This window comes from Semicossyphus pulcher, unplaced genomic scaffold (assembly GCF_022749685.1).
Source record: "Semicossyphus pulcher isolate SPU_LCO1_2020_fin unplaced genomic scaffold, fSemPul1.0.p SCAF_24, whole genome shotgun sequence".
Taxonomy (NCBI): domain Eukaryota; kingdom Metazoa; phylum Chordata; class Actinopteri; order Labriformes; family Labridae; genus Semicossyphus; species Semicossyphus pulcher.
This window is the reverse complement of record NW_027211698.1, coordinates 9,592,642-9,613,703: the sequence shown is the minus strand read 5'-3', so window position 1 is coordinate 9,613,703 and position 21,062 is coordinate 9,592,642. Positions and strand designations below refer to the sequence as shown.

At 44.8% G+C, this 21,062-nt stretch overlaps 1 protein-coding gene across 5 annotated transcripts in view; it reads right to left on the bottom strand.

Annotated features, from left to right (window-relative positions):
• The window catches only part of dmd (dystrophin), a 195,945-nt gene that overhangs the window by 779 nt on the left and 174,104 nt on the right, over positions 1–21,062 (bottom strand). For all 5 annotated transcript variants that reach the window (XM_069675656.1, XM_069675655.1, XM_069675657.1 and 2 more), the window contains 8 exons: positions 19,684–19,820; positions 17,550–17,588; positions 15,572–15,637; positions 10,736–10,801; positions 8,099–8,257; positions 6,085–6,328; positions 4,494–4,608; positions 4,219–4,308 (listed from right to left, as the gene is read on the bottom strand). In XM_069675656.1, coding sequence (XP_069531757.1) covers positions 4,219–4,308; positions 4,494–4,608; positions 6,085–6,328; positions 8,099–8,257; positions 10,736–10,801; positions 15,572–15,637; positions 17,550–17,588; positions 19,684–19,820 — 916 coding nt within the window. The remainder of the gene's footprint in view (positions 1–4,218; positions 4,309–4,493; positions 4,609–6,084; positions 6,329–8,098; positions 8,258–10,735; positions 10,802–15,571; positions 15,638–17,549; positions 17,589–19,683; positions 19,821–21,062) is intronic.

The window sequence follows — 21,062 nt, the reverse complement described above, 5'->3', positions numbered from 1 at the left end:
TAGTTCACTCTAAATGAGATCATTATTAACAAAATGAACATCATCCTATGTTATAGAGGACTTTAAAGAGGGGGTATCATGCTGTTTCACATTTTAAGACGTATATATAATGTTACAATGTTGGATTTTCAGACTAAACGTGGGTGAAGTTTCAAATCTGTAGGTAAAAGTATGTTGGAATAATCTCCTAGTAAAGTAGTCTCAGTCTGCAGGCTGCCTTGAACGCCATGTTTCACACAGTTTTTTCAACACAGCCTCAGCAGGCCTTTGAGAGCTGGCCAATCAGAATAAAGTAGGCTTGTAGGGGCGTGGTTTCTTTAAGGGACAGGGCTGAACTGAGTCGTTTCAGGCAGAGGCTGTATGAGGGCCTGCACAGAGCACCAGTGTGACAAAGTTTTTTAACTGTAAATTATGCTTAGCTACTCCACAGGTATGAATTTTGACGCTTAAAATTAGCATAACACCCCCCTTTAACATAATATAATGGCTTTTTGAAGCTAATGACAGGATTTTTGTACACTATATGTACCAACGGCAGCTCACAAGAGGATGCTGATAGCTAAGCTTAGCATAAAAATTGGAAATCGGGGTAAACGGCTAGCCTTGCTCTGTCCAGAGGTAACAAAACGCCGCACTTTGTGACGTCACAAAGTGCAGCCTCAGCAGGCTTAGGAGAGTTGGCCAATCAGAAGAAAGTGGGCTTGTAGGGGCGGGGTTTCTTAAAGGGACAGAGTCGTTTCAGGCAGAGGCGACTTTTTTAAAAACTTTTTTTTACTTTAAATTATGCTAAGCTACTCCACAGGTATCACAGAGTGAAATATGAAGCTTGAAATTAGCATAATACCCCCCTTTAAAATAAATCAGACTTCTTTTGCAACCAGTGAATTCGCCCCCTGCTGGCCTTTAGAAGGAATGCAGATTTAAGGCACTTTTGCATTGACTTCACTCCAGAAACCAAGAGGCAAGAGGCCACTTCTAACATGCAATCTATGACGACCAAGACACTTTCTGCTGCAGCCAAGTGGGAGGAGTTTGCCATGTGAGTACACTGGAGGACTGGCTTGTCCTCCTCCACCAACGACTGTTTTAAATCTGTTCAAATATTACATTTTGATTGACCCTAAATGAATTAAAAGTGTCAAGCAAACTTTCAAACTAAATTTCGCTTAGTTTTTAATTAATGTTTTCAATAAAAGCAGCTTCCAGATCTATAAATCTCTTAATATTCAAGCAAATGAAAAGAATCAATGAAGTGAAAAGTCTGGTTATTACGTTACAGTAGCTCCCCTAGTGGCCAAAATTAAAACACAATGAAACGTCCGGAATATGAGACATAAAATTCCCCGTTCAACTCGGACTGGACCGAACTTTCTTGCCAACTTTTATCACATTAAAGGGAGTTTAAATCTCACTCTGGGCATTGTAAACACACAACCTGCATGCAGAGACGTGCACAGGCTGCACAGTGAGGACACAAACTCGACTCCCTATTGGGACTCACAGACGAGCGGAGTGAGAGGACAGAAGAGGGAAAGGAAATTAAAGGCAGTGAAAGGAAGGGGGAGGACAGATATTAGCTGTTTTCTCACTGCATCGATGCACCGCGACGCTTCCACTCTGCTAAATGTCTCCGTGCCGCATCAGTTGTACTTGATAAAACAGCCTCATTATTAAACCTATTATTAGATTGTTATAAAAGCCGTGTTGTGTTAGGGTCAATGGCACCAGCATGCAGCGGAAGATGAGGTTTTTGGGGAGAGAAAGTTGAGGCACTAACCTCTCATGGGTGTCCCCTTCTCCCTCCTGGCTCACGGAGACAAAGAGGAAAGACAGGAAAGAGAAGAGAGGAAGAAAGAGGGGAAAACAATCAGCCTCATTTTCGTCATAGAGAGAAAGAAAAGAAGGAATCGTGACGCTTTACTTAAGAACTAAAAAATGCTCATATACAGTCATAAAATCCCAGCGCATCGCCGGGCGTCCCTCCTGCCGTGCTGCTGACAGCGCTGTCAGCTGAAGCATCGCTCCCAGTGGAGGTTTGTAAACTCGTCACCGTCTGCTTCGGTTTAGCTGACTTCACGGACAGTCATCAGCCGAGCAGCTGACAGACGGGAGTCACGCTGCCCTGACTCACTCTGCCTGCTGTCACGCTGCCCTCTCTGCTTCCTTCACAGTTAGTTTAGTGGTTTGAGTTAGAGCTATGTTTTGCTTTATTTACTGTTGTTAAATGTAACAGAGCAGCGAGAAAGTTCCTCGTTTGAATCTCTTGTTCATTTCTGTTTAAAAAGCCTCGACCTGCTGTACAGGTGTCCCACAAGGCTCCATTCTTAGCCCACTTCTGTTTAAAGGATCACTGCTGTAATCTCGGGCCTTTTTGTCCTCTTTAGGACTCTAACAGGTGCATGTTCTCCCCGTGCATGCGTGGGTTCTGTCCGGGTACTCCGGCTTCCTCCCACAGTCCAAAGACATGCACCTTAGCTTCATTGGCGACTCTAAATTGCCCTTAATTGTAAGCGTGCAAGGTTGTCTGTCTCTCTGTGTCAGCCCTGTGATTGACTGGCAATCAGTCCAGGGCGTACCACGCCTCTCGTCCAATGACAGCTGGGATTGGCTCCAGGGCAACTGTCAGAGTTTCTGTATTGTTACTGAAGTTGTTCTTCATCAACAGTTTCCCAGAACAGAAGGCGGTGACACCATAAATATAAAGTGACTTTGACACGTGACTCTACTGGGAGTGACTCAGGTTTACGTCTGAGATTTTCTACCGTCCTGTTTACTTTGATAGTTGAGGTATTTTTTAAGTGTTTGTCAAGCAAAATAAATGTTGTAATTCCAGCTGTTTAATGGTAAAAATTAACTGCTTTTCTTCGTGTTTACTTTGGTGAAAAATTGAGTATCTTTGAGAAGAATTGTCCTGGGGGGTCGACTACGATGGAAGTTCAACATACCAAGGCTTCTTTACGTAAGCTGGCTCAACAAAGCCTGAAGCACCAGTTAGAGATAACAGGTATCATGAAGGTGGTTATGAACTTTCTCTCTGTTAACTTTCTGCTTCAGGTTTTGTGCGCACTCATTTGACGCTTCTTCAGCACAAAAAGGAGCGATCACCGGCAGTCTGCTTCAGTTTAAAATGTGTTTTAATGAGAAGTGATAAGTAAAAAGCAAAAACTGCTGCAGTAAATAAGAAAAGAGGAATGCTACGTAAATGTATGTACACGAAACGCTCTCAGTGCATTGTGTTTATTTCTAATGTAACAACTACACATAGTACAACCCGGGATCAGTATTCTCCGCGGAGTTTATCGCACCCACTCTAGTCCATGTTCGCATTTTAGCAGCACGCGCCGCGGTCCGTCTCCGACGCGTCCCGGAAGAGTCGACCGCTAAAAATACGGCGAGTCTATTTTTGACGGAGGCAGGATAATGATTTAATCTGTGATAAATACTTAAAGACTTTTTTTATCTGTGTTTTAGCGGCAAAACCAGCCGTGTGAAGCTTAGATGCTGCGTCCTCGTCGTCCTGTTACTGTTTGGATGATCTGCTGGAATTTAAAGTGTTAATTTCACCTGAAGCAAACAGGTGAGAACGAGAAGACGGAGACTGGAGGGGAGCGTCATATTATATTAATAACTAACTGAATGCATAGGCTCCGTGATGCCATGTTTCCTTACACACATAACCTCCGCTGAGGGTCGTATGACCTGAGACTCTGAACATAACCTGGTCCCGACTGGGTTAGCTTTGCAGAGGAGGTTACCATGGTGATCTAGCTTCCTCGTACACCCCTCTGATGTTCAGCAGCCCAAAGAATTATTGATGAATCATTGTAACATATACTTTCTTTCCTTTATGTGACTGAATACATACTGCACGTGTTCTTTATATAATAACACAAGTAGACATCACAGCTGGAGCGGAGCTGCTTTCTATTCTTCAGGCTACAGTTACCTGCTAATCTGTATCTTTCTGCTAATGAGCTGAGTTACACTTTTAATGAGGTCAAAGCCACGTTTTTGTGTTTCCGCCTTCAGGAAAGCTTCGGCTGAAAGGATTCACTCAACAACAAGTTTTAATCCTTTCAGGGGAAAACACGACGGCAATTATCGGCTTATATCTGGTATCGCATCAGCTCCACCTCCGGAGAGTTTTTGTTCCCCATCCGATCGAACATCGTCGCTTTTAAAGAGTGGACGGCGTGTGTGTGTGTGTGTGTGTCGTACCCTGGCTGTGAGGGAAGGAATTGTTGAGCTGCTCCATCACTTCCTCCAGCCCAGATGCATCTTGGGAAGGGCTGGACAGCTCGTCGTCACCTGAAACAGGAAGTAGAGGACGTTTTTCCACCACAAACACACACACACACTTTGTCGTCTCTACATGCTGTGAAATTACACCTCTCTGCTTACATCTCTATTTATACCCTCGCTGCTTTAACAGGGTGGATGCAAATTAAAGGATATAAGTGGGAGTGTGTGTGTGTGTGTGTGTGTGTTCTTACCCATTGTATCAGTAGTCTGGCTGGCGGCCACGCGGAGCAGAGGGAGGGAGGAGTCGGAGCGCTGAGAGGAGGTGGAGGGAGAGGACAGAGCTGTGCCGTTCACCTTGGAATCCGTCTGACACACACACACACACACACACACAAATTAGATACACAATAAATTGGCAGCCGCGCCGCACAGCTTAATTAGAGGAGTCAGAAGGGAAGTGAAGTGTGTGTGTGTGTGTGTGTGTGTGTGTGTGTGAGAGCGAGGAGTTGGCCCTCTCCTGTGTGTCAGCTGCTCTGGCAGTCAGACGGTGTGGAGGAAGCTGCTCCAGTCGGTGAGAACTTTGTTTTACTCGGCCCGGAGTCAGACTGGGGGCCCTGCTGACGCTCACTACAGCGCGTGAGGGTTTGACTGCCTTACTCGAGTGTGATTTTAACAGATGGACTGTTTAAAACGATACAATCTCTGTTATAGTTGCGTCCAATACCACCGAAAGGTACCAAAGCTTTGAAAAAAACATACTTAGGGTCAGTTTTCACCCCGAATCTGCCTCGAACGAGAGAGAGAGAGAGGTGGTCGAGTGACTCTACGCTTTACGCCTGCGCTGCGTGGTCTAATGTAGAATGACAAATGCTGCATGACGGCGGAGCTTCGTTGCGGCGCTGAAGCGGAGCCGCAGTGTAAAAAGGGCTACTCACAGAAAGGGAAGAGAGCGAGCGCCGTCAATAGCACAAGGCAGTGAAACGGATAATAAGACGTAATTTCTGATTGGTAAACTAATTTACTCACACCTCTGCACAACCTCGCAGGAAGGTACGGGGTTTTGTTTGTCTGCAGCTGAAGTCGCAGCTTCATCCTGCCGACTGCGCGTCTGTCTGCTCCGCCCTCCATCACGCTCAAAGGTCGGCAAATACCGACGCTTTGTAACGTCCTGTTGCCGTCTAATAAAGATGCAACGGTTATCAAATTATATTAATAATAAACATTAAAACAGTTTGTCAAATGAGCTGGTATGTGTTCGGTGACTTTTTCTGTACCAGCGCTGTGTGCAGCAAAAAATCAAAAAGAAGATTACTCAAGTCTTGGTACCTGACAGTTGTTTTTTTTGTTGCCGTGGTAACGAAGCAGTATCGGGTATCTTTTTTTTTTTTTTACTAGTATCATATATAAGTTTAATATTCTGGTATCGTGACAACACCAGTGCCTAAAACACTAACATCTGGTGCGTTACAAAGGGAAGCAGTGTGCAAACATTGTTCTGAAAGTGTGCTTCCTGCATCCCAACGTCTTGCAACTATTTCCTTCACGAGACAGCGACGAGCGTGACGGATCACTTGTGTCATACAGTATATTTCCATGAGGTTGCCTTAAACATGTCACTGAGCCGCCCAGTTCTCTCAGTGTTGTAACATGCAGTGGCAGCAGACCTCACAGACATGTTAGCCTCGAGGCCCGTGACCTCTTTAATCTGCTCTGAGTATAAAATATAGGTCAACTGCATCTACAGAAGGAGGTCTCATTTTCTATTAGAGATGTGGTAAATAAGCATGGGTGGGCGATATCAGTTGAAATGGCTACAGTCAGCGTGTTCCTGTTGGTGTGTACCTGCTCCAGCAGCTGCCTCAGCCTGTGCAGTTGGGACTCCAGCTGTTTGTTGTGGTCCTCCAGTATCTGCATGCGCGCCTCCAGCCGCCCTTTGTGCTGCCGGAGCAGTTTGGCCTCCGCGATGAGCTCGGCGTCGCGCGCGCTCTGCGGCGACACCGGCAGCATCTCCGGGGGCGACGGCAGCGGGGACAGGCCCTTCCTGTCGTGGGCCTTCTTCAGACGGTCGTACTCGGACTGCAGCTTCCTGCGGGAGGGACGGCAGAGGAATCAGCGCGCTGCTGGCTCTGATGCAAAACATCAAACAGCCGCTGCTTAGCGGAGAGGGTGACCTTCTGTTTTATTAATTATGGAGGGGAAGCTGGGTCACTGCAGCAACATGGCGTGAGATAAAAATAAAACATGACAGTAAACATCCATCAGTTACAGTCAGCCCTCTTTGCATGAGGCGGTCACTGATTCATCTTCTCCACAAGTCCCAAAACAGTTCCCCAAAGATGGACTGTGTTTGTTAAAGATGTCACATGTTTCAGCTTTTACTTATTTATATTTTACAACATTTTTATTCTACGACTGATGAAATATGAGGACAAGAGGACGACACTACAACATGGCCGCCCTTTCAAAAAGAACACGGGCTGAAGAGCCTTAAGACATTTTAAAGGCCCGTAGTTCTGATTTTTGGTCATCATGTTGTATGAAAGTAGTGTAGCGGATGTAGTGGATCCTGTGGTCGGAGTTCTGGCTGCTTCAGAATACCGAAAAAGTAGTTCCGGCAAGATGCCAGGGTCATGAAACTAAAAATTTGACCCTACAAAAACAACACCCAGGTTGTCACGCAGTGAGACATTTCCAACACGAAATCATCATCCTAGGTATTTCATATGCTGCGCCTTTTTTTGGCACTATTTTCTCTCTTGACAAATCCAGTATCACTACGCCTGCAGCAGGCTGGTTTCTCAGGTGACGTGATCCATCAGCGGTTTGTAAAGCTGCTTTCCCGCTGGTCAAAAAGCCTGCTAGCACTCGGTTTTTATTGCTTCTGCTCCGATCTGCATTGATGAGAACACAAAACCTGTGTCGCTAATCTCCGCCCCCTTTCCGGCGCGATGCTACGCTCCGTCGGTTACTTCTGAGACTCCTTGTCATCTCAGGTACACGTTCCGCCCGTCTCGGCGCCAAGTTTAATGAACAGACTGAATGAGTAATAGATTCAATAAAGACGTAACCACCGTAACATCTTCACTGTTTACTAACCCTGTCTCCGGCACGTTTGCGACGTCAGGCGGTGACGCAGCAAAAAAGAGACAAAAGGAGTATACTTCACTGGCAGTGGGAAAAGAGACAATCGGCATCTATCAGCAGGTCTGAAAAACCTGCATCAATGTGCTTATTTTGGTGGGAAAGGGGTAAAAGAGAAACGCTGGAACTTGGGAGACGACGTTTGTTGTCACAGAGGAAAATATGTGTCAGAATGATGTAGTAATAAAAATATTCCACCGCACGCAAGTCATCGTTTTCCTGAAACGGATCGTGCCCTCAGAGAACTTTGGCTTGTTGCAGTCGGTTTGAGCATAGCTACCAAAAAACACTTTGTGTTTGCAGTGCTCACTTCACCAAAGACGCAGACCAAAGCAGATGCGCTGGCTTCCTCTGAGATCGAGAGATCTTGCAACTATGGCATGACCAGCTCCCATTCCCGACAGCAGATGCTCTACAACTCTGTGGGCATTGGCTGGCTCTGCTTCTCTCTCTCTGCCCGTCCTCTGTCCAATCGAAGAAGTTCAGCATCGGTATATTCAGGTTCATACAGACGTGATTTTGTGTTGGAAAAGGATCAATGGTTAAACTTGTTGGTTTCATGACCCTGGCATCTTCGTCATTTCTTCGTCCCGTCTAAAAGCTGGGCTGGTATGACCAGTATCATACGGTGGCTAATGCTAGCTACTGTTAGCACAATTTGATCTAGTTAGAGTTTAAAGTAAAGAATAGATGCACTGATGATCTGTTGACTGACCTGTTCTCCTGCTCCAGGTCGTTGAGGACCCTCTCCAGCTCTCCCTTCTCCTCCGTTTCCATGGAGATGAGGATCTGGGCGGGGCTGCGGGGCTGGCTGAGGGGAGAGCCTTGGTTCAGAGACTGGCAGTAGTGCTGGATCAACATGTGCTCGTCATCGCTGCGGACGCACACAAACAGATGCACGCGCGCACGCCAAACACACCCGCCAACGATGGGCGGACACATGAGAGGAATGAAGAAAAAGAAAAAATCAGCAAGTGAATGAAACAGCAGCAGGGGAACAGGAGAGCACCACAGAAGAAGAGTCTAAAACACAAGCTGGGACAGAGAGAGGGCCAGAGCAACACGTGTCTTTCCTGCTTAATTTTGTAGCGCGATTCGATTGGCCGAGCTCTGACCGATCACCCGTGCGGATTTTAATTAGGCCAGGTATTTGCTTAGTGGTGCGTTCACTGCACATCTTTCCTCCTGAACACTAACAGAGCTGCAGATATGAGCCGTTTGAAAACATCCCCTTTAAGACGACTGCCGGCCTGAAAGTAAAACTCATTACGAGAGTAGCACGTGTGGATTTCTCTGTTCGGTTTAAAATAGCCTCTAGATGCTTTCTGATCGTCATTAGCGCTTCATCAACCACGCTGCGTTTTGAAAGTCATGTTGACATGATACACTGGAGCCTTCCTTTGACTTGTGTTTGCAGGTGAAGTGCCATGTGCTGCTATTACACTCCACACACTTTGAGCTTGTCGTGCAAACACACAACAGACACAGATTTATTTATAATCTTAGAGCCGATTTTATGCTTAAGCTCCTTTGTATGATTTATTGGATATCTGTGTGTTGCTGTGTTTTTATGCTCCAAACTATATACTATTGTTTTTTATCAGAACCAGTTCTTTGTTGGTGCATATAATACAAAGGGGGGAGAGTAAAGAACCAGCATTAAAAATCGCAAAGTTTGCTGTTTGTGGATTAGCTCTCCGGAAAAATAGATGCAAACTTTGCCGAAGTAAAACTTTAAATTAGCATTTTTAACCAACATCAAGCTGTCAATCTTTTTAACTGTTGTTTCTTCTTCTTTTTATCCTCTCTTGTAGCATAATCTGCTATAACAAACATGTCTTTTGAATAAACTATGCAGAGTTATTAAATGTATCCTTCCATTAGCTCTTAAGCTAACTAAATGTCAGTTAGCTAGCTAGCTTGGAGATTTCCCTTTCCATCTTTCTTCCACATTCAGTAACTCACATTCAATTCTAAGAAAAGAACATCAAGAGGGAGTTAACAGTATTGTACAAATAAAACAGAGAAGCTAAGCAGGCTTTTGAGCCAGACTAACACGCTCCTGTTTCCAGCTTGCTAGCATGTTAATGGAAATTAGCCAGCTCCAGTAGCTAGCCTTGTTCTGTCCTGGTGAAGGAAGGATAAAACAGTCACTATGTGTAAGCTGTCAATGTTTTAACTGTTGTTTCATCATCTTTTAGCCTCTCTCTGTCCTCACATGTCTTTTAAATGAACTATGTGGAGTTACTAAACGTCTTCTCTTACTAGCTAGCTAACTAAATGTCAGTTAGCAAGCTAGCTTGGAGATTTCCCTTTCCATCTTTCTTACAATTCAGTAACTCACATTCAATTCTAAGAAAAGAGTCAAGAGGGAGTTAACAGTATTGTACAAATAAAACAGAGAAGCTAAGTGGGCTTTTGACCCAGACTAACACTCTCCTGTTTCTAGTTTGCTAGCATGTTAATGGAAATTAGCCAGCTCCAGTAGCTAGCCTAAAAACAGTCACTATGTGTGAGCTGTCAATGTTTTTAGCTGTTGTTTCATCAGCTTTTATCCTCTCTCTGTCCTCACATATCTTTTAAATGAACTATGTGGAGTTACTAAACGTCTTCTCTTACTAGCTAGCTAACTGTCAGTTAGCAAGCTAGCTTAGAGATGTCTCTCTCAAAGAAACAGAGAAGCGAAGCGGGCTTTTGAGACTGACTAGCACTATCCTGTTTCCAGCTTGCTAGCATATTAATGGATGTTAGGCAGCTCCAGTACTTAAGCCCCGTCATTATTCACTATATACAGTTGAATCTTTCATTAACGCACCCTGAGGAGATTCACGTTAGCACTTTCTGGTGCCTTTAACGCTCTGGAAGGAAAAGACGGTCGCTATGTTTTCTGTTCCTCTCTCTGTCCCAGTAAAACTTCCTGTTTAACATGAGCATATATTTCTTTGTTTAACTGGAAATACAACAGTTTTGAGAAAGCAAAAGCAGAGTTACAGTGATGGTTTGGAGACGTATGCTCGCTCTCTTACATGTTTACATCAGCCCTTACACTCTCATTACTTAATAAAGAGCTTCATGTTAACTTTATATCCCGATTATAACATAACATAAATACAATATGGAGTTGTACTGATATTACCTGGTAATATCAGGGATATAGTGATTTATATGGGAAAGATATGATGATGCAAACAAGAATAAAACCCAACTCATGGAAACAAAGTCACTTATACATATCACAACCAGCCAATGGGAACAAAGAAAGACAGAGCCAGGTCACACACAGCGAGCCAATCGGTGAGTGCGGAGGGTTGGCGGAAAAAAACAAAACAAACAAACAAAAAGCGGTTCTCACATGCTCTCATTGGGTGAGATACTGTCATTCAGATAAGAGCCATTACGATTCTCCATTTCTGCTAACCTGCGGAGGGGGAAGAAACAGAGCAGTCAGTCCCACAACCAAAAGGCCGAGCAGTTAGCAGATTGTAGGGGGGAAATCCACCTCTAAAACAGAGCTCAGATGCTTGTGTAATCAGTGCAACAACTGTGGGCTTCACGAGTCATGAGATGGGTCATCTAAAATCCAACTGTGTGGAAGCTGGTTTTGCAGAATTAATAGTAAAAGTCCTGAAGGTGGGAAAAGACGCTCGGTGTCTGACTTAAACAGTAGCAGGGATATTGGAGGATTTGGTGAAGCACAAAATCGTGTTTTTGCTGTTGACACTGTTGGAATCCCTCCGCACATGTTATCATTTCACCCTCACCAGATGAAATGTTTGACACCCACACTGTGCTGCCTTGACACTTTAACTTCACAGCATTTACAACTTATGCTCTACAAACTCCGGCTGAACCTTCAGCATCAGGCCTCTTTGTGTTTGGCTTGCGTTGCCTTGAAAGGCTGCCTTATAAAAGTGGCGGTTGGCAGGCTTTAACACATAACGCTGCTATTTGGTTTTCAGTTTTTTATACGGCTCGCTTGTGTAACGGCCTTTATAACTGAGATTTACAGTAATCGAATTTCTGGTGCATTAGTCACAAACACTTCAATAACGCTAAAGAATAAGGAAAGTGGGAGGAGGAGGAGTGTAAACGCTGAACACAAAGCTGCATTAGCAAAGACGTAAAAAAGCCAAAGCAGAAACAGTTTGAATGTGTGGACATTTTTTTAAAGGGGGGGTATCATGCTAATTTCAAGCTTCATATATTCACTCTGTGATACCTGTGGAGTAGTTTAGCATAATTTAGCGTACATTTTTCTCACACTGGCGCTCTGTGCAGGCCCTCATACAGCCTGAAACGACTGAGTCAGCTCTGTCCCTTTAAGAAACCCCGCCCCTACAAGCCTGCTTTCTTCTGATTGGCCATCTCTCTGAACTCAGTGTTTGAGTTCCAAGGTAGACTGAGCTGCTGGTTGGGCGTGTCCTTGAACTGTGCCAGGGGCGGGAAGTTCTGCTGTGTCTCGGGCAGATGCCCAAATATAGACGTCCTCAACTTTGTAACATCACAAAGTGAAGCGGCTGGAGAAGTCTGTCTGAAAGCAAGCGTTCACAGCAGTAAGTCCAACATACTTTTACCTACAGATCTGAAACTTCACCCACATTAAGTCTGGACAACATTTTAACATTATATAAATGTCTTAAAATGTTCCTGTAGAGAGTTTAATGAGTAGGATTGATACCACTTGCATACATTATCTGTGGAGCTCAAGCCCAGAGCTGTTTAGCCTAGCCTAGCATCCTTACTTTCACTCTTAAAGCACACAGCAAATTGCTTTTGACTTCTTCCTCCTCAGCATGTTGGTAGCTTCTTACTAGCTTGGTCACGGCTAGTAGTAGCATCGGTTAGCATTTTCCAGTTTTTCGTGGTGTGAAATTGAAACAGACGACGGGATCTTACAACAAAGATGGCATCGTTTTCCTCACCTCATTCCCTCAGAGAAAGCAAACATGTCTAGTTCCCAACTATTACTAAAAAGTGAGGAAATATGTTTGTGTAAAACGGTTGAACTGATCCTTAAAAGAAAGAGAACCCTGGTATTATCTTTAAAGACACCCTTGTTTGGCCATTAAGACGGCTCTTGTAAACAAACCTCCCGGCTGTGCGCTCCAACAGATCCATCATGATAAAATAGCTGTGAGTGAGGAGCCAAAGATTTAAATTGCCCCGTCGCTATCTCCACTAGATCAGTTTCCTGGCGGTTGGAGTGTTTGCCCAAAAAAAGCAAAGAGATTCTGGGGCTTTATCAGCGCTCAAATAAAAAAACATAAAGCTCGGTGCTTGGCAGTGAGCGATTAAGCAGATGGACTGTGACAGACTGGCATCTGCCCAGGTCGGTGTGTTTGTGCTCGTAAGCTGATGCACGCAACAGAAACAAGAGATAACCTCGCAGCTCACTCAGGCTTAATTATGTTACTTCTTCGCCCTACCACCTTACTTTAATCTGCTGGATGCTATCTGGAATCCGCCACATTTAGGCGTGACAGGGCCAGGAGGGGGAGCATGACTCAGCGTGTGCGTCCGGCAGTGTGCGCTGCTGTGTGTTCGCCTGAGGCAACAGTGAGTGGTGTCAAACACTCTCTGGCTGGGATCAAAGCCTCGGCCTGTGGCTCAGACCTCACACTGACTCCGCTGAGGGGTGCCAACAGTGCCCGTCTGACTGATCCAATGACCGATTGATCGACTGACTCATTGTTTGATTGATTTGACTGCTTCTTGTCCCTCAGCGGTGGGTCATTCTGGGAGCGGTTAGGATCACTGCAAACTCAGGAAAGATCACTGAAATGTTTTGGTGAATAAGCTCTGGAGACTCAGCGTGGCGCCACAACAATATCGACGGCGTTTCTGTCCACAGAGTCCAGTATTGATGAGGCTTTTCGAGCGCACATGCTGGCGCACTGGATGGTGCAGGCAACACGTCCGATGCATTAGCATATGTATATACTGGTCTGTCACTGCAGAGCGCTTATTCACCAAAAAGTCAATGCATCACTTTATCATGAGTAGATTGAGTTTCTGCTGTATGCAAAGGGATATCTTGACATTTTAGTTCAGCTTGATTCTATTTGTCATCATAATTATCACCTTTTAGCACATTCAGCTTTTAAACAAACCCCTGCGGTGATAAAATGTTTAATGAAAGACACTCAAACGTATCTTGTCAAGGTATCCCGTCTCCATCTCTTAATAAAAAACACTCGTGCATAAATGCTTTCAAAGCACTGACACATACAGACGGTTGTTTTACGGTCTTAAAGGTACAGGCAACTAAAGAGAGTGCCAACATGTGCATCATCATAGTGTTTTAACAGATTATTTTAAAGGTGGGGTATGATGCTAATTTCAAGCTTCATATTTCACACTATAATACCTGTGGTGTAGCTTAGCATAATTTACAGTTATAAAAAAATCCTCCTTTTTCTCACACTGGTGCTCTGTGCAGGCCCTCATACAGCCTCTGCCTGAAACAACTCAAGTCAGCTCTGTCCCTTCTGATTGGCCAGCTCTCTGGAGCCAGTGTTCGAGAGATGATGGGTACTTTTTTGTCCACAGGTTGCGCTAAAATCAACACAAAGTAAAAGTTCCTCACAGGAGCTTTAAGCTGTAAATTAGCTTTTTTAACCAACATCAAGCCGTTGTTTCACCCTCTTTTTATCCTCTCTTAGTATAACCTGCTGTAAGAAAGGTATTCTCTTACTAGCTACTAAGCTAACTAAACGTCAGTTAGCTAGCCAGCTAGCTTGGAGGTTTATCTTTCTTCCGCGTTCAAAGAACACCAAGAGGAAGTTATTGTACAAAGAAAACAGAGAAGCTAAGCGGGCTATTGTTACTGACTAGCACTATCCTGTTTCCAGCTTGCTAGCATTTAAATAGAAGTTAGCCAGCTACAGTAGTTAGCCTTGTCATTACTCCCTATATACAGTAAAATCTTTAATTAAAGGGCAGGAATTATGCTAATTTCAAGCTTCATATTTCCCTCTGTGATTCCTGTGGAGTAGCTTAGCATAATTTACAGTTAAAAAAACTCCTCTTTCTCACACTGGTGCTCTGTGCAGGCCCTCATACAGCCTCTGCCTGAAACGACTCAAGTCAGCTCTGTCTCTTTAAGAAACCCCGCCCCTACACGCCCTCTTTCTTATGATTGGCCAGCTCTCTGAACTGACTTGCCGAGCAGTGCCATTTAGCAGGGTGGTGGAGTGGAAAAAAAGTGTCTTGAGCAGATGCCCAAATATAGACTTCCTCAACATCGTGACATCACAAATTGCCTGCTTTCTTCTGATTGGCCAGCTCTCTGAAGCCTGCTGTAGAAAAAAACCTAACCCTACAAATCTGAGGCTTCACCCACGTTTAGTCTGGACATCCAACATTGTAACATTATATATATGCCTTAAAATACAAAACAGCATGATACCCCCTCTTTAAGCTAACCTGTGCTTGTGTTCTGTCAAATGGAAACGGTTTGAAATAGGGAACACATCAGCTCTCTGATGTGTGAACAGTTTGAACTGTTGGATTAGACTTGTCTATAGAGTGTAGTTGAAGATACAACGCATAAATTGGCCTCTATGTTAGACAAAAACCGACTGTATATGGCAGGTGCATGAAAGCTAAGTTCACATATTCATTGTTAGCATTTATAAAAACGACTACATCACTAAAGTAGACTCAGTGGGTTGCGAACAGTCGCTTCAAGTGCATGTGTCATTAGTTCCTGCTTGAGTTTCATTCCACTCCTGTGCTCTGACTTGATGAGCGTAATCAGGTCTTCTAAGGTGAAAAGAAACTCTAATTTGTGACTAACACAAAATTAATGATCGACTCTCAGATTTATCGAGAGGAGTGAACATGAGGACGTTGACCGAAAGTTCCCCGGAACTGCGTCAGCAAAGAATTAGGGCAACCGATCCCCTGTGAGTTACCGGCTGCGTGAGCGCAGTGGGGGGAAAAGACAGGCGTCCCGCTGCAGGAGGCGTGCTGCGCTTTTAGCATGTTCTCCAAATTCATTATTCCAATTCACATCAATCAGAATGTTTGCTGGTGTCTGCGAGAGCTCTCAGGAGGAGCCATTATCTGCAGCGCTCGTAGGGCCGAGCGGAGCGGCGGGGAATGCAAAGAAAGTGGAGCAGGAGGACGGCGTCCTGTTCGCAACTCTGTGAGTCTACGCTGCTGCTGAGTGCTGATAGAGTGTTACCGGTTGGCGTAGTGCTCGATCCGGGTGTGTGTGTCGTCATGTGAGAGCTGAGGGGACGATCCAGGCCTGCAACACACACAGAGAGAGAGAGAGAGATATTGGTAAATGCAACCAGGAGGGACTCATTAATCCCTGCGCACACGCACACATGCACAAGCTGCATGAATCCACAGGAGAGCGATGACTGAAGCGACAGATGTATGGCGGTGCGAAACGCTCTGTAAATAAGCGCCCCCGCTTGTATCCTGCACTCCCGGCTTGGCATACATTCGCCTGAACTTCAAAAGGAGGCGTCGGATCTGAGACGTCACACCTCGTCTGCCGAGGGAAAGATCAGTATTTTGACATCATTAACCGGGAGTCTCTGAGGAGTCTCACGACTTCTTCTGCTGTGTTTTAGTCCTTGAGAAATTACAGGTTCGACTCTTTAACATCCAGAAAACTTCCCTTTACAAGGGCACCTTCACGCTGGGAAGTTTTACTCATGAAAGAACCGCAAAGTAACTGTGGCGGAAAGTGTTATAATGTTTCAAAACATATGAAATGAGCATGTTTTCTCTAAGGCTTTTGGTACGTGCTGTTATCTCTGCAGTCTCATGAACAGCTTGTCACTCACGCTCCTCTGGCAGATACAACCACAAGCAAACACAGACGCTCGCTGTAGTAAACTACCGAGGTGCCAGTCGTACCTCCCTGGCAGGTAACACTGTCACAGACACACAGATGTCACACTGTAGTGTACGCTGGTGTCTTCTCGAGTTCCAAACAGGGAACTGACGCTGAGCTGCAGAGAGTGTGTCACCAGCCTGTAAACTGTAAACACGCACGCGTCACTGCTGCCGTCACAGATAACGTCGCCTGGATGATCGAGGCAGACGCTCCAGTGCTGCGGAGTGTTTACATTCAGCGTACACCCATGGTGAGGTTGCGTGTGCCGACAGGAAGTAAGAGACGGTGAGCTTTTGTTGCTGTCACCGAGCTGATCACGCTAATTACACAAACATTTGAACATTGTTAGAAATCCCACAAGTCTGCTTATATTTATTTTATAAAGGAACGTGTCGCTCCTCCTGAGCTCTCTCTACTTTTTGAAACGGGTTTCAGAGTCGATGAACCTCGAGTGACAAAAGCAGGAGAGGCGTTAGTTTTGATCGAAGAAAATAGACCCAAAATAGTCCCAAAAAGTTGTTTATATGGACATTAAACACCCTGCGTTTATCAAATATAATTCCCTGTATATTTCTAAATCTCAATAAATATCGCAGAACAAAACAATATCGCAATGTCAGTTAGTCCCCGCCCACTATGCAGATTTCCAACAGCCCCCTCCGTCACAAGAACAAACACGTCTCTGCCGTCGTTAAGCGGAAGCTTGTTGAAACTTAGCTAGCGTGAAATGTAGGAATTAGTCGTAGTAACATTAGTAGCGAGTTTGCAAAAATTACGGTTACAGCTGGCTCGTGCATCTCTGAAGTGGTTGCACATAATGATATGCATTAACGGCATTGGCATCTTAGGTTTGTGACATCACAAACCCTGCCAATCTGAAAGCGTGTTGTTCAGCCTGTCCTTGGTACACTGCAGTTTAAAAGCAGACAGACCCAGCCGTGGAGATGACTGCTGATGATGTCCCTGATATGTCTTGTAGCACATGGAGATGTTTTCCACTGGAGGGGGTGTTTAAGAAGCGACGAGAGTCCTGATACAAAAGCCTTTAAAGAAACTATTCAGATAAGGTGGTGTTTCACTGGTTACAGCAACAATCAGAGGAGTGACTCATCCTGAATCACAGATCTGCAGGGTGACGTGGGGTCAAGCAGCAGCAGCAGCAGCGGAGGAACTGTGAGATGTAAATGGCGCTACACAATGAGTGTGAAATGGGTGAAGTGTGTGTGTAAGAGTAGGAATCAGAAAACTCATACATGTTCAGTGTGTGTGTGTGTGTGTGTGTGTGTGTGTGTGTGAGCCAGGTACTCACGCATGGTCTACGGGCCAGAAGTTGATCAGAGTGACAGGACTGCAAGACAAAAAAACGTGAGATGATGACACAGGAAGTGGGAGGACAACTGCACAGCAAGGCATGATGGGAGCTGTAGTATGGAAGGCAGCACAGAGGGACACTAGACTCACACGAACATATGAGCGCACAGGTACACACACACAAACACTTATTGATAAGGAGTTCATAATTGATCGACCCGCCTGCTTCGATAACACACTTACATTTCCATTGATCGCACAAGCAGGACCATCAATAACACACTCAGGAACACACACTGCGAAGAGTGTGTGTGTGTGTTTTAACACTCTCACATTAGCTGCAACCTTCAAACCTGTCATCTCTTTCTCCATTAGTGTGAAAAAAAACTGTAAGAGCCTTTAAAAGATGGTGTAACATTCTTCTTTCTGTCTTTATATGAGAGTTTTCTTTATGCAGATATCCACACCAGCGTCACAGCTCACAGCGCGCGGCCTTGAATGGATAACACTGAGTCATTCATCATTCATGCGTGAGTGCCAGCACCTCCACTATTATTGACTGAGCCAATATTAGTATTACAGGCTGTTTGGATTTTCATCAATATTTAGGATCCGGGCAGACTGAAGCATCAGCAAGGCTGCGATTATCAGCAGATTATAGCTTATCATAGATACAAGGCTCAGGCCATACAGTATGTCTGCAGAGAGTGCGTATTTAAAGGGAAAAGCCGCTGTCAGTCAAAGCTGGTGTTCTCTGTAATCCATAGAAGCAATGATATTTGAAATTGGCGCCATAGCTGTGGAGAAAGTTCAAACAGCTCGTGGTTTCGCCCATTCTAAATTCCTACAACACCCAGAGTGCATTGCGCTCCTCCATCTGAAAGGAACGGCCCAGCGAGAGACGCTGGAGTGAAATACTACTACAGAATCCGAAACACGACGAGAATGTACCGGTGGATCGTCTAAAAAAGCTTCAGGTCTGCAGTCTACATTTCAAACCTGACAATTTTGAACGAGACATGACATCGGAGGCGGGCGTCCTAGTGATTGGGGAAGTGTAGTTTAGCGAGCTCCCTGGAAAACCTAGGGCCCATTGGAGAAGCGGCTAGCGTCCTCCAAAGGCAGAGAGCCAAATGGCATTTTTTTCTACTATTATAGCATAAGCTCCTCATAACAGCATGATAGGACTGAGGTTGAAAATCAGCGAACTGGCCCTTTAAATCCGTTTTAAATGGAGTAAAATAATTCGCTACATTTATACATCCGTTACTGAGTAAATGTTGATCTCTGGATATTGCGAGCTAGAAAGAAAAACTGACTCGGACCAGACACCAATCAAATGCATCGCGTCAAAGACAGGCCAATCAGATCAAAGTGTCATGCATCGCGACAAAACAGCGGTCGATTTTCAATGAAGCGAAGAAGAGGAGCTGCAACTACTAACCCGACGCATGACGTGAGTGAGCCATGAACAGGACAGAAGAGCGTTCAGAGTAAGCTGTTAGATCGCTCTCTTCAAAGCCACCAGACTCCATTAACAAAAACAGTCATTTTACCTCACAGGACACGGGACTTGCTGGTCTACCTCTGCCTCGTTACACATTGTGACACACGTTAGTTCGGAACCGAACTAACCCTTTAAAACACCACACAATAACGCCAACAAATAGAGGCAGCGGTAGACCATCAGCAACTTCCGTGTTCTGCGAAGTAAAATTACATTTGCATAGGATGTATGTGTAAGGTAACCATGGCAACATTTGTTTATAAGAATCAGAGGTGAGAGAAAGTAACTTTTACTTTAAGTACTTTTTAAGTGAGCTACTTTTTACTTTTACTTCACTCCTCTTTACTCCTCTGCGTATAATAAGTGAGCTTAAGAGGAGCTAGTAGGAGCATTTTGTTGCCATGGAGCAGAGCCAGGCTAGCCGTTTCCCCCTGCTTCCAGTCTGTGTGCTAGGCTAAGCTAACAGATGCTAGCCCAAATCTGATACTGAACCGACAGATATGAAATTGGTGTTCTTGCCTCATTCTGGGCAAGAAAGTGAAAAAGAGTGCTTCCCAACATGCTTCAGAGTGTGCCCTCTAATTCAAGTCAACTAAGCTCGAGTGTGTGGTGTGTTTGTGCTCACGTCTCCATGTTGTCCCCCTCCAGGATGGTCTGGACAGGCAGGTATCCCATGCGTGGGTGTTTGGCAAAGTAGCGCTTGGTCCTGAACTTGTTCTTCAGCACCTTGGCAAAGTCCCTGACGTCCTCCCCTGATGTCGTCTGGAGAGAGAGACAGGGCACAAAGGTGGCTTTGTTCACTCCATGGGAGTGGGGCGCAAACACACACTCATTGATCGCGAGCCCTTTTGGGCTTTATTCACACGTCTATAGTGGGTGAAGTTAATGCCCTCATTGTCAGGTCTGAGTGTGTCATTACAGTAACAAGAAGGAGGAAACAGATTTATGATTCTCAGCCAGGGCTTCAGGGATTTGATTTCAGCCCGGGGCCCGAGCTGAGGAGATCACAGTTTAACCCTTTGTATACACGACATGTTGGAAAACGTCTACACAGCTTTAGGTTTATTGCTTCGGTTTGTTTTGACTTTTACACCCAGAAAAAAGTTATTCCATGTCCTCTAAAGCTGAAGTTTCCACTGCGGCCCAGCTGTTAAACTCACTGCTGTTTCCATGACGTCGTGTTGTACTATGAAAAATGTTATTCTCTTTTGGGTGCGGCAGGTCTGACGTTTGAACTGGGTTTGACCCTCTTTGGCAGGACAAGCTGCAAACACAACATTGACATATTATATATAACCTTGCAAAGTTTCTGTATCTAATGTGCTGGTAAAAAACCCCTAAGCTACAATAGGCTGCTGTCTAGTGTGTGATAATATTCCTTAAAGAGGCGGTATATATTTCACATTTTAAGACATATTTATAATGTTGGATGTTCAGACTAAACTTGGGTGAAATTTCAAATCTGTAGGTGAAAGTATGCTGGAGTAATCCCCAGGCTTCTCAGCTCAGTCTGCACTTTGTGACGTCACAGCAGGCGTCGGAGAGCTGGCCAATCAGAAGAAAGCGGGCTTGTAGGGGCGGGGTTTCTTAAAGGGACGGAGCTGACTTGAGTCGTTTCAGGCAGAGGCTGTATGAGGGCCTGCACAGAGCACCAGTGTAAGAAAAATGATAACTGTAAATTATGCTAAGCTACTCCACAGGTATCACAGAGTGAAATATGAAGCTTGAAATTAGCACAATACCCCCTTTAATGGCATGGCGTGTTTTAGGAATGCTAAATTAATATAAGGTTTTTAATGTGGCTCAGCATCTGCAGAACTGTAAGGTTATGTTGCTTGTTTATCAGTATGCTAACGCATTAGATCTGCTAGTCATGTAATCTGTTATTGAGTTGCTTTTTCATAAAAGGTCATCTGTTACTGGGGAAAAAACGCAGCTACCAATGTATGGTAGTAGTGGTATCGGCTAAATGAGTTGTAAAATATCGGCATATCAGATATCGGC